Here is a 12,475-nt window from a genome sequence, read left to right as displayed (position 1 = left end):
CATTGCCCAAAATGACCAGGATCATGAACTAAGAAGGTAAAAAAGATGTGATTTCAGGTTGGCTTTAATCAGCCAGTGTAGTATTCACTGCTGCTCTTCCTTTCAGACCCACCTGGTTTGCGGTGGAGCATGTGATCTGCCTCCACTGCAGTGATCTGGGAGACGGTCGTGAAAACGTGCGAGCAGTGCACGGCAGCTCTTTCCAAACAGTAGCGGTGGTAGATCTGCCTCTCTCCTGCCTCCCGGTCTATGTCGAACTGGGGCACATAGCAAACATGCAAAACGTACATTCACTCTATTCATGACTTTACTAATTACATTATTATAGCTACAAATGTGCAAGATCTCCAAGCATAAAGCTGGCAAATACAGCAACTGTAACTACTTTATTTCTAGGCTAATGCAAAAACCACCTGCTTTTTGTGGTCAATACTAACATCACACTGAAAAAAATGATATCTTAGTAAGTGAAAACATCTTAAATGTAGTCAATATATCTAATAATCCTCATTATTAGATTGTTGTAAGAATATTGTAAGGTTAGTTAACTTATTTCTGGACATTGTCTACTTGTTTTAAGTAATTTTATTTTATGTAAGGGCGGCACGGTGGCGCAGTGGGTAGCGCTGTCGCCTCACAGCGAGAATGGCCTGGGTTCGATTCCCAGCCGGGCGACCGGGGTCATTTCTGTGAGGAGTCTGCATGTTCTCCCCGTGTCTGCGTGGGTTTCCTCCCACAGTCCAAAAACATGCAGTCAGGCTGATTGGACATGCTGAATTGCTCCTAGGTGTGAATGTGTGTGTGAATGTGTATGTCTGTCTGTCTGCCCTGCGATGGACTGGCGACCTGTCCAGGGTGTATCCTGCCTTCTGCCCAATGACTGCTGGGATAGGCTCCAGCACCCCACCGCGACCCAGAAGGATAAGCGGTTTAGATGATGTATGTATGTATGTAAGCGCCTTATTCCATTGGCAGATCATTGTACCTGTTTTTAGTGGTGGACGTCTGATTCCTATCACCACCACTGTGAACAATCCTGACTCAGACTTTGTATACATATTAACCATTTAGTCTTGCAAAAACTGGAATGAATTATACAGAAATTCCAAAAAATAGGTGGAATTCCCCTTTAACAATCTAGTCTTGCTAGTTTTTTTTCATTTGGCCTACAACTCCACTGAGCCAGCAGGCGAAACCACCAGCTTCACAATCATAAGATGCTGTCAATTACCCTTGACCTTCAGGCCAGATGACCTTATGCAGTGTACACCAGACCCAATTATCACTGCATAGGAAAGTACTGTACTCGCTTTAATAAGCATTTAACCCAAAGGTAACTCCTCCGTTTAAGAGGGATGGATAAATGTCATGAAATTTGGGGTGATTGATTTTTGCAGATGTCTGATGTTTTCTTGTCTGTTTTAATTTTAATGCAAGTACAGTTTATAGCCTTGCATTTAGTCCAAAAGTATTGGTTTATTCTGTTTACTGTTCTACTGTTTCTTTATGTTGTGCTTGTCAGTAAAAAGTTCTGTCATTCTTCACATTCAATGTACACAGACCACCTCCTTGTTTCTACACTCAGTGTCCATTTTATCAGCTCCACTGACCATATAGTTTCACTTTGTAGTTCTACAGTTACAGACTGTAGTACATCTGTTTCTCTGATACTTTGTTACCCTGTTCTTTAATGGTCAGGACCCCCATGGACCCTCACAGAGCAGGTACTATTTGGGTGGTGGATCATTCTCAGCACTGCTGTAACACTGACGTGGTGGTGGTGTGTTAGTGTGTGTTGTGCTGGTCTGAGTGGATTTTTAAGCACCTCAGTGTCACTGCTGGACTGAGAATAGTCCACCAACCAAAAATATCCAGCCAACAGCATCCTGTGGGCAGCGTCCTGTGACCACTGATGAAGGACACAAACTGTGCAGCAGCAGATGAGCTATCGTCTCTGACTTTACATCTACAAGGTGGACCGACAAGGTTGGAGTGTCTAATAGAGTGGACAGTGAGTGGACATAGTGTGTCTGCACACACTTAAAGACACTGTCCTATGGGCATCAAATGACAGCTAATGGTGAGTAGCCAGCTCCAGAGACAGACACGCATGCCTTTTTTAAAATACAAAAATCACATTCTGTATTTCTGCCTCCTTTTTCTCTTGCTAAGTTTAACTGAAACTGCCAGAGTGTGCAGCAAAAACCTAGTAGGGAAGCACGAGGAACAACCAAACGCAGGGCACAATTTAACACTGACTTGCTGTGTTATAGAAGGTCAAGCAGTATGAGCTTCTGGCCACATTACCACATTTCCTAGCCGCGGTCTCCCACCAAAATTTAGAGTGATTGGTCAGCGTTTTAAAGAGATCTAGGCCAAAGAGTGTTTGCAGAGCATGTAAGTCCTTTTTTTCAGTTACTGTTGTTACTGTAAATCGCAAAATCGAACTTTGTATTACGTTAATCACCATCTTGCCTACAATGTAGCACTGTTACTGTATTTAGGCAGCTGACAAGCTCACAGCAAGCGCAGCTGGGCTTAAGTTCAGCCTCCGCACTGTGGGGTTAGTTCTTACACACCGTCACAGCTCAGACACCTTCAGTAAACAAAGACTAATAAAGTACATTATGTCTTTTTTTTCCAGGTTTACACAGATTTTAAAATGAAAAAGAGAAACATCTGAAAACAGGGATTTTTTTGACATTATTAGTGTCTTTCAGATGTCAGTATTTTGGTTTTAAATAAGCATATTAATGAAATTGACATTATCATAAAGTTTATTATGTAATTCTACAAGGTCTCAGTTTGAACCTCCTCCAGCTGTACAGACAACATCAACACCATAGTTAAACTCATCCCATACTGGATTGAGCATGTCGGGTGTCGCTGCACTCACGGCTCTTTCAGTGCGATTTCGGAGATCATCCAGTGTTGTGGAACCAACGACGAACGCTCTGAGCTGTTGGAGCTTCACTGCCCACGAAAATCACACTGCACAGTTATGACGGATTCACTCTTATTGGAGTGGAGAACACAGAACGCTTTCTGCTCAGGGGTCACACCTCCTCTCAGACTGAAGGGAGCCATCTTCCACTGACAGTCAGAAACTCTATGACCCCTCTCTTACAATTGGATTGTGATTGGTTCCTCGGCGCCTCACGGTTGCAAAAATATGGCGCTTTGAAATCTGATTAATCTTTTTGAATCTGTATAATGCAGCTTGGTTGGAAAATATATTTCTTACAGTATATAATTATACTGAATTAACTCTGTTTGCACTGATTGATCAGACTTTTCTAGCAGGTGTTAAACTGACCCTTTGTCTGTTACAGTGAACCCAACCATGGGCTAAACTGTAACACTGCACTCCCCCTTATTTTGGGTGGAATTGTACATGAACAGTAGAAGCTAGAAACAAAGTTAAAGTGTTGGTTTGTAGCAGAGATTTATATGATGTTTGTATAAAAATATGATTATTCCAACTTAAATATTTTTTTAATTATTCAACAAAAAACAAAATGCGCCCCGTTCTCCCCTAATTATGGAATCTGCTGTATATTTAACCTCTTTTGTGTTTATTATACCTGAGAGTTATGAAGATGAAGTGATCCATTTCCAGTGGTGTAGTATTGGTGATATGAAAGCACTTGGTCTCACCTTATCCAGGTTGTTGTAGAAATCTGCGTTTCCAGCGCACAAATAACGGCCCAGGAGAGTCGCGTGTGTAGTGAAGACGGTTGCCATGGGCAGCTTACGGGAGCGGATCAGCACCAGCCCCACTCCCGCCTGCCACTCATGGAAATGAGCAATTACGTTGGGCTTGTCCTGAAGCCGGTCTGTCAACTACAGACAGAGAGTAACATCAGTGTTCGCTCTGCTACACACAAAAAGATGGTTCTTCAAGGGTTCTTTAGTAAACCTAATTAGAACCTTGAGTTATATATAGAACCATTTCATGCTTAAAGGGTTCTTTCCATGGTGAAATGTTTCTTCAGATTGATTGAGAGTGTATTTATATGGCTCTATATAGAACCTCTTTGAAAAGGGTTCTATATAGCACCAAAAAGGGTTTTTCTATTGCTATGGGCTAGACATCGTAACAATAGAACCCTTTTTGGTGCTTTATAGAACCCTATTCAAAAAGGTTCTATGTAGAACTATATAGAACTATTTTTGTTACTCATTTATCCTTGCAGAAAGTTTGAAACATCAGTGGAAAAGTAACCTGAACTATTCTTGCTCCAGTGAGAGCACAAAAGTTGAAAAAAACTTAATAATATGTCCCTGGTAATATATTCTTTTGTGTACGTCTCTAATTCTTGTATTGTTAGATTGTGAACATATTACAATCATTTCTTCATGGAATTCAGCCACTGCACATCGGCTTCTATTACAAGTAAGTTTTAAGTCAACTGGTTTTCTGCTGTTTAGAGAAATGCATCGAAAGTATAGACCACTGTAGTCGTGTCATCATTTTGTAGTCGGCGCCGTGTTCTTATGCCCATATTAGGAATTCCGGGTCTGAGCTCCGTTTCTCTATGGTCAGAATGAATAGGGATTTTTGGAAAAAGTCGCCTCTATCGCCCCCTGTGTTAAATAAACATGTTCAGAACCCGACACGTTTTGTCCTGTGAACATTCTTCTCTCGAATATCACTGGATCCTCTGAATTACGAGGTCGTTAAAGAGCTGAAATATGAATATTGCTACATGTGAGCTAAAGCTACTGCACACTGAATGGACTGGCAGCCTCCTTAATCAGGCTTTGTCAGTGTACATTTCCATGTTCAGACTGAGGGCAGAAGAAAAGGAGTCAGAACAAAATCAGCAGGTTTCCCTGCAGTTCTCTGTTCTTCATCTGATTCTCACTGAAACACCATAGATCTCTCCTTTTAGCTTGATTTGAAAAGATCTACAAACAGACCTGCAGTCAGGCTGATCCAGTACAGACTCAGCTTAATAATCACTGCTCACCCCCTGATAAATGGATTTAGGCTCTCAGAATATCCTCATAATTATTTTAATGCTGGTAACATTTTTCGGAGGACATTTTCTCAGGACATTCGCCAGCTTTTTGTTCGACTTGGTGCAGCAGTCATGTTCTGAACTGCTGCGCCATTTAAGGTGGAACGGGGAAATTTGAACTAGTAGCCGGAGAAAAAGAAGCTGACTTCAGCTTCATGGAGGGTTGAAAGGCCTGATATTTCCGCTTAACAGCTGAGTAACAGTAACGTATTTTTGCTGTTGCACAGAACCAACAGGTCAGTATTTTGTCTCGTTCGCTAATGTTTACGATAGCTGGTCACAGCTGCTGCTTAAGGTGGAACGGGAAGATTCAAACAAGAAGCTGCGAAAAAAGAAGCTAAATTCAGCCTCGTAGTTTTAAGACGAGTAGTATTTTTGATAAGGAGTTTCACCCCATCAAAATATCCCACCTAGAGGTTTCATTTACAGGTATATAGAACATTTTGATAAGGTAGCACAACTTTTATTTAACACAGGGGGGACGATAGAGGTGATTTTTTGAAAACCCTATTCATTCTGGCCATAGAGAAACGGAGCTTAGACCCGGAGCTCCTAATATGGGCATAAGGACTACAGAATGATGCACGACTACAGTGGTCTATTGCCCAAGGCATTCGGGCAGCATGATATAGATACGGCAAATAGAAATTAGGTTGAAAATTGCTTTTCCTTTGAAGCTACAATTACAGTCAAACAAAAAAGTGATTGGTCTCTCACAGAGCTGGGAAAACCCTCAAGGAACACCCTGAACAAAGGCCTGGCTGAAAGATTAGGAATGTGTTTCTCTCACCTCCTTGAAGAACCAGGCCACGAGTGAGCCCAAAATGAGCGAGTCATTGGCCTCTCGGTCGTGGTAAGGCAGCCCGATGCCACAGGTGTTCCACAAGTCTCCCTTCCAGCGATCCAGGTTCCAGGCAGCTGCTCCAATATCGAAGAGGATCACATAGGGAGTCCCCTCTATGAGCCATCGGCCAAAGTGGACCTACACACACATGCACACACTGAGATAAGTGTCCAAGAAGCTGACCTGTAAGAGAACAGCTTGATTCTGAATAATGCTATCTCATATTTCTATGCTACACTCTCATCTAATTTACTCCGTATTAATCTACACTCACTGGTAACTTTATTGTGTCCATCTATTTTGTATCTACAAACACTGTATATTTTATCAGGTCCGCTATTCATACAGGTGCAATTACAGATTGTAGTCCAGCTGTTCTCCTGCACACTTTGGTAACCCCCCACCCCATTCTTTAATGGTCAGGACCCCTACAGGACCACCACTGAGCAGCAGAGAATAGCCCGCCAGCCAAAAACATCCAGGCAATAACATCCCGTGGCCAGAAACCGACCACTGATGAAGGACTAAAGCAAGGGTCATCAAGGTGACCTCACCTGAGGCAAAGCAAATGCTCCCTCACTCACTCACCCCTTCACATTTAGCAGTCTACATATTCTCCACAAGGAGGTGCTATTAGTACTGAAGTAGTGCTGTTTATCATTGAAAGAGAAGAAAATCGCATGAACAGGATTCAGGCCTTTGTTGTAATTGTGAAATCCTTGTGTTGAAACCTATTATTGTTATTATTGATTTTTATTATTATTATTGTTGTTGTTGTTATTATTGTTATGACCACACACCAGGCTAAGCAAAGGCTTTACTACGAGGACTTTCAATAAAATCATACAACAAAATGAAGAATATGGTATCTGAACATCTCTTACAGGCTTCAAATGTCTGTGAAGTTACTATAAGTGGTATTAAGCCTATGAGAACAGTACATATACACCACATGTAGCTTGGTGCTAACATTAGCATCAAAAATGATCTTTGTGGCAGTAAAAAGGAGGAAAACTGATGCAGTGAATCTATAACGAATGGTCATTATTCCAAAATGCTCAGCTGATCTGTCTGGGCCCAGTTTCCCAAAGGCACCTTGGTGTTAAGATCATCTTAGCTGGTAGAGAGAGTGTCCACTGTGAAGCGTGTAGTATGTCCCCTTATAGCTTATACATTTCAATAAGTGTTGGTGGCAGAACTGTGCAGCTGCAAACTGTCCCTGACTTTACATCGACAAGGTGGACCAACAGGGTAGGAGTGTCTAGTAGAGTGGACAATGAGTGGACACAGTGTTTAAAAACTCCAGCAGCACTGTTGTGTCTGATCCACTCGCATCAGTACAACACACACTAACACGTCAGTGTCACTGCAGTGCTGAGAATGACCCACCACCCAAATAATATCTGCTCTGTGGGGGTCCCTTGGGGGTCCTGAGCATTGAAGACTTAACACAGTCTGCAGAGAAACAGATGGACTACAGTCTGTAACTGTAGAACTACAAAGTGCTCCTATATGGTCAGCGGAGCTGATAAAATGGACAATGAGTGCTGATACAAGGTAGCTGGGCCCAATAAAGTGGCCAGTGAACATACTGTGGCAAGCCGTTACTGGCTGGCGCTGGCTCTGAGAGACTCTGGAGGCGTGGCTATGCAGATGATCACACACAAAGGCACATGGTGTGTTGTTTTACGTTGCTGTCTGTTAGTTAAAGTTATGCATATGTGCTGTTTTTGTTATTTAGTACAGGCGGTTGAGGGTTTTTGTGTGTGGAAGGGTCACTGTTGGCGTGAAGCGTGTGGCTAGTGGTGACCTCCCCCTCAAGTTCAGTGTTCTGTGTGTTCGTTTATGCTGGTGTGTTTAATAAAGAGCATTTTTCACAGCAGAACCATGGCCTCTCCTGAGTCTCTCTCCCTGCCAACATCGCAATGTTTTCCAACTCTTTCACTCTGTCTATCTGCTCCAAAAAGCCAAACAGCCAGAGCTCAACCTGCTGATTTTGATCTGGTTTAACAGCCAGTCACTCACTCCCTCTAGTGTTATAAGACAGGCTGAGCGCTTTCAGCAGGTTTTTGAAGGCTCATACTTCCATCTGCTGGCCAAAATAAGTATGAATTCAAGGTAACTACGTTACTATGACCACACAACAGCATACAAGACGCAGAACCAAGGTCAGCCCCTACTGAACTCACATGCTCCTAGAAAAGCGGGAGCGGCTAAAGCTAGATTTAATTTAAACTCGATGAAACAATGCAGAGCTAAATAAATAGACTACATAAACAAACGCAATATTTTACATCGGTTCAAACCTGATCCACTGTTTGCAGTGTACACTCTTTTGAGAAGAAAACCTTTTTATGCCAACAACCCATTTTAAATAACCTGTCCTTCAGTCATCATAACTCACCTGCTCCAGTGCTGAAAGGCCTTGGATCTGTATGCCTTAACAAAGCCCGTTTGGTTTGCCAAGGCATGCAACATTAAACAGTCAAAAATAGGCTCACATTGCTTCAGAGTCACGTTGCACCTTCATACTGTCCAAAATTAAATTCCATGAATGTCAAAATCTCTCTCGTGTCTGACTGACAGAACAAGCACTTAAAGCTTAAATAAATAAATATAGTTTGATATAATTAATATATATGTCATATAATGAACACATTTTAATTTACCATTGTACTAGGTCCACTACCACACATTAGTCACCTCAATGTTCAGATAAGTTTGCTGAATAAGGGTTTAGATGAGGCAGAGTTGCCAGTCTGGGAGTGATCAGCTTGTGTTCAGGGTTAAAGTTGTTCTAAAAAGCAATATTGACTTGTAATTTTCTTTAAAAAATCAAATTTTTACCTCTGTACACCTGAGTATGTTTACAAGCAGCTTGATTTTCTCCTCTCTCTCAAAGATGAAAGCTTTAAGTGCTGTTTATCTGATGGGGGCAGTTTTGGGGTCGACCAGGTCTTCCAGGTGGTTGTTAGGTTGTTTTCTCTGTAGCTTTTAATCATTTTTTGAGCTCCAGTTTTAGAAACTCCTGTTTCCTCATACATTCACTTAAGTATAATTTCTTTGTACACTCTCAGAAATAAAGGTACTAAACGGTCACTGGGTCAGTGCCCCTCTTGTCACTGGGGTGGGTCCCTCAAGGTACATCTCAGTACCTTTAGTCAGGGAACATAACTGAGCCATAATCCACTGAAATGATATGTTCTAAGCTGTACTGACTCCACACACCCCGTCTCGTCTCCAGGACTTTATTTTACTGTTCTGTTTTAAAACATTCGGTTATGAAAAGATACAAATACGAACTTTTCACCTGGAAAAACTGACTTTAAGGTTCACAATCAGACCTTAAAACCACTGTTGTACCTTTGAGGGAACATTTACACTGTTTGTACCTTGATAAACGAAAAATGTACCTGCATGGAACAATTCAACAGAGGGTGGCTGAAATAACACGGTAAGGCAACTCAAATGTTTACAAACATGTAATTAGATCTGCAGTGCTGATTTTTCTCGTTATCTGACCTGTATTGACCTGTACTTCAATGATTATTAGCCTCTTCAGGCACTCGAAACGTGCACTGATATTTCTGAGAGCAAATTCCTTTTACTGTCGAGTTTACAGGCTAAACTCTAAAGCTAACTGTGACCTCATCTCAGTTTCCCAGCCCTCTGCAGGACGGCCTACCTGGCAGCCGTTGTTTTTTATGGACTCCATGGCTGCTTTGATGGCGGCGTTGGGGGGATCACACTGCTCCACTTGGGTCTTGAAGTTGTGCTCGTAGTAAGGACCTATCATGAAGAAGTTCTCCCCCCACTCGTCCACGGTGATCTTGGCCTTGGTCTGGATGACGGTGTATATTCCACCCACTTAAGTAAAAAAAAAACAGACACGGGATCTATATGTATATATACAGTAATGCGCAAAAGTCAGAGACCACCATCCATGTATTTAATTTCCAGTCAAAACAGCTGTTAAATACAAGTCGTTCGTCCATCAGCGTCAGAAATTATTTGTTATTCAATAGATAATAAGACAGAAGCCTCGACATTAAATATAATATCATATTTTCAGTGTTTAGTGAGTCACTCTTTCCATTTATTCCAGCTTCTGTTCTGTTCAAGAGACTCACTTTCAGCTCCTCAAAGAATCTGCAGACACACCTCCAAAGTTCACTCTTAGAAGCTGGTTGATCATTTTCTGAAGTAATCAAACACATTCAGTGGTGTTGAGGTCTGGACTCTGGGGCGATCAGTCCATCGTTCAGCTTCTTTGTTTGATGTGTCCGTCTCCTTTTCTCAGTGAGGTTCTTCTTGATCAGCTACACATCCTTTCAGACCCACAGCGCTGAGTCGTCTTCTCACAGTGGAAGGATGGACAGAAACACCTGTGGATGTTTTCAGATCTGAAGCAGCTTGATTTTCTCCTCTCTCTCAGAGATGAAAGCTTTAAGTGCTGCTTATCTGATGGGGCTGTTTTGTGGTCGACCAGCTCTTCCAGGTGGTTGTTAGGAGACACATTTTCTCTGTAGATTTTAATCAGTTTTGATAGATCTGATTTATGTCTAATCTCCTCAGAAATATCTCCTGAAAAATGAATAACTTGTATTTAATGGCTGTTTTGACTGGAAATGACTTCTATTTTTCTGTTGCCAGTTGAGTTTTTAAATTCTTTTCACCGTAAAATGAAACTGTCCATAATTATAGTTTAATATAATTGACATATTTGTCATATAATTAACACATGCTAATTTATCATTGTGCAAGGGCCACTACCGCACATTAGAGTTGCCAGTCTGGGAGTGATCAGCTTGTGTTCAGGGTTAAAGTTGTTCTAAAAAGCATGAAGTGACTTTAATTTGATTTTAAAACATCACATTTTTACATTTATACACTGGAGCATGTTTACATGTACATTTTTTCCAGATCTGTTTCAAGAGCTTGATTTTCTCCTCTCTCTCACAGATGAAACTGCTGTTTATCAGATGGGGGCAGTTTTGGGGTCGACCAGGTCTTCCAGGTGGTTGTTAGGTTGTTCTCTCTGCAGCTTTTAATCATTTTTTGAGCTCTAGTTTTAGAAACTCCTGTTTCCTCATACATTCACTTAAGTATAATTTCTTTGTGCACTCTCAGAAATAAAGGTACTAAACTGTCTCTGGGTCAGTTCCCCTCTTGTCACTGGGGTGGGACCCTCAAGGGTCCATCTCAGTACCTTTAGTCAGGGAACATAACTGAACCATAATCCACTGAAATGATATGTTCTAAGCTGTACTGACTCCACACACCCCGTCTCGTCTCCAGGCTTTTATTTTACTGTTCTGTTTAAAACATTCGGTTATGAAAAGGTACAAATACGAACTTTTCACCTGGAAAAACTGACTTAAGGTTCACAATCAGACCTTAAAACCACTGTTGGAGCTTTGAGGGAACATTTACACTGTTTGTACCTTGATGAACGAGAAATGTACCTGAACAGAACCTTTATTTCTAACAGTGTACTTTCACACAAATAGGAACCGGAACAGAATGAATTAGTCCATGCAGGTTAATATAAATCACAGTCTCAGTGTTTCACAAATGAACCAACTTTTCAAGCACCAAACCTGCCCGTCTGTCTGCTGCTTAATATTTAACTCAGCTGACTCCACATTGCAATATTTGTTCACCGCAGGAGCAGATAGCTGCTTTCATGTCACATCTGTCAAGTTTTCGTTCACGAGAGTCTGGGGTGAATACTCGTTCAGTCAGACACTAACCCTGCCCTCTCTCTCTCTCTCTCTCTCTCTCTCTCTCTCTCTCTCTCTCGTGTAATGTACAAATCCACATTCTATACATTCTGCAGGTCTGTAGAGTCATAATAATTACTAAAGAGTTGAATATGAGTGAAACTATAGAAGGTCAAACATTTTATACAGTGAATCTAGAATCTCACCACTCTAAAGCTCACCCACTCACGGTTACCTTTGTTGGTGACCTCCCACGCCACTTCAAACAGCAGCAGGTCCTCCACGGGGAGTTCCTCCTGGTCCCACAGCGGCAGGCCGCTCAAAGAGCCCATGGACAGTGACCTGGTCAGCGGCATGGCTGCTTTCTGGTTGAGACGGACAGGCACTTTTTTACTCCTTCTCTCTTTCTATCTGTCTCTCTCTCTTTCTGTGTGTTTCTCTCTCTCTCTCTCCTCTCTCTCTCTCTCGCTCTCTTGGAGCTGATGGTAAAGCTGCCGCAGGGATCGGCTGCTGCCCCTCTTTAAAGCCACTGCTGTGCCCCCCTGGCCCTTGGCCCCAACACACGGGCTGCACGAGCTGGTGAGCACGGGGTGAGCGGACACGCCCCCACCGTGGAGCACGCGTAAACGTCTGTGTAAAATGAACCCTTATTTGAAAGGCGGCACGTTCACAGCAGCACATTCAAAAATTTTCATACGAGACCAAAATTTGATTAAATAGTGGTTTAGTAAGACTTTTTTTCTTGTTTAGTAACATTCAGAGTAATTTGGCTCATTTTAGTTTTTGTGACTAAAGTTTTTGGTAAATGAAGTTATTTAAATACATTAAATAACTAAACAATGCAAAATATCTATCTATCTATCTGTCTATCTATCTATCTATCT

The 12,475-nt window shown here is 41.8% G+C and overlaps 1 protein-coding gene across 1 annotated transcript in view; it reads right to left on the bottom strand.

Moving 5' to 3' along the window:
- The window catches only part of gys2 (glycogen synthase 2), a 36,910-nt gene extending 24,748 nt beyond the window's left edge, over window positions 1-12,162 (bottom strand). Inside the window, exons 1-5 of the mRNA XM_036577725.1 lie at window positions 11,827-12,162; window positions 9,554-9,735; window positions 5,815-6,006; window positions 3,658-3,843; window positions 113-257 (exon numbers count right to left, since the gene is read on the bottom strand). Coding sequence (XP_036433618.1) covers window positions 113-257; window positions 3,658-3,843; window positions 5,815-6,006; window positions 9,554-9,735; window positions 11,827-11,947 — 826 coding nt within the window. The 5' untranslated portion in view covers window positions 11,948-12,162. The remainder of the gene's footprint in view (window positions 1-112; window positions 258-3,657; window positions 3,844-5,814; window positions 6,007-9,553; window positions 9,736-11,826) is intronic.
- Window positions 12,163-12,475: the final 313 nt, after the last annotated feature.

This window comes from Colossoma macropomum, unplaced genomic scaffold, assembly GCF_904425465.1.
Source record: "Colossoma macropomum unplaced genomic scaffold, Colossoma_macropomum, whole genome shotgun sequence".
In the NCBI taxonomy this organism is placed as follows: Eukaryota; Metazoa; Chordata; class Actinopteri; order Characiformes; family Serrasalmidae; genus Colossoma; species Colossoma macropomum.
This window is presented reverse-complemented; position numbering and strand designations above follow the sequence as displayed.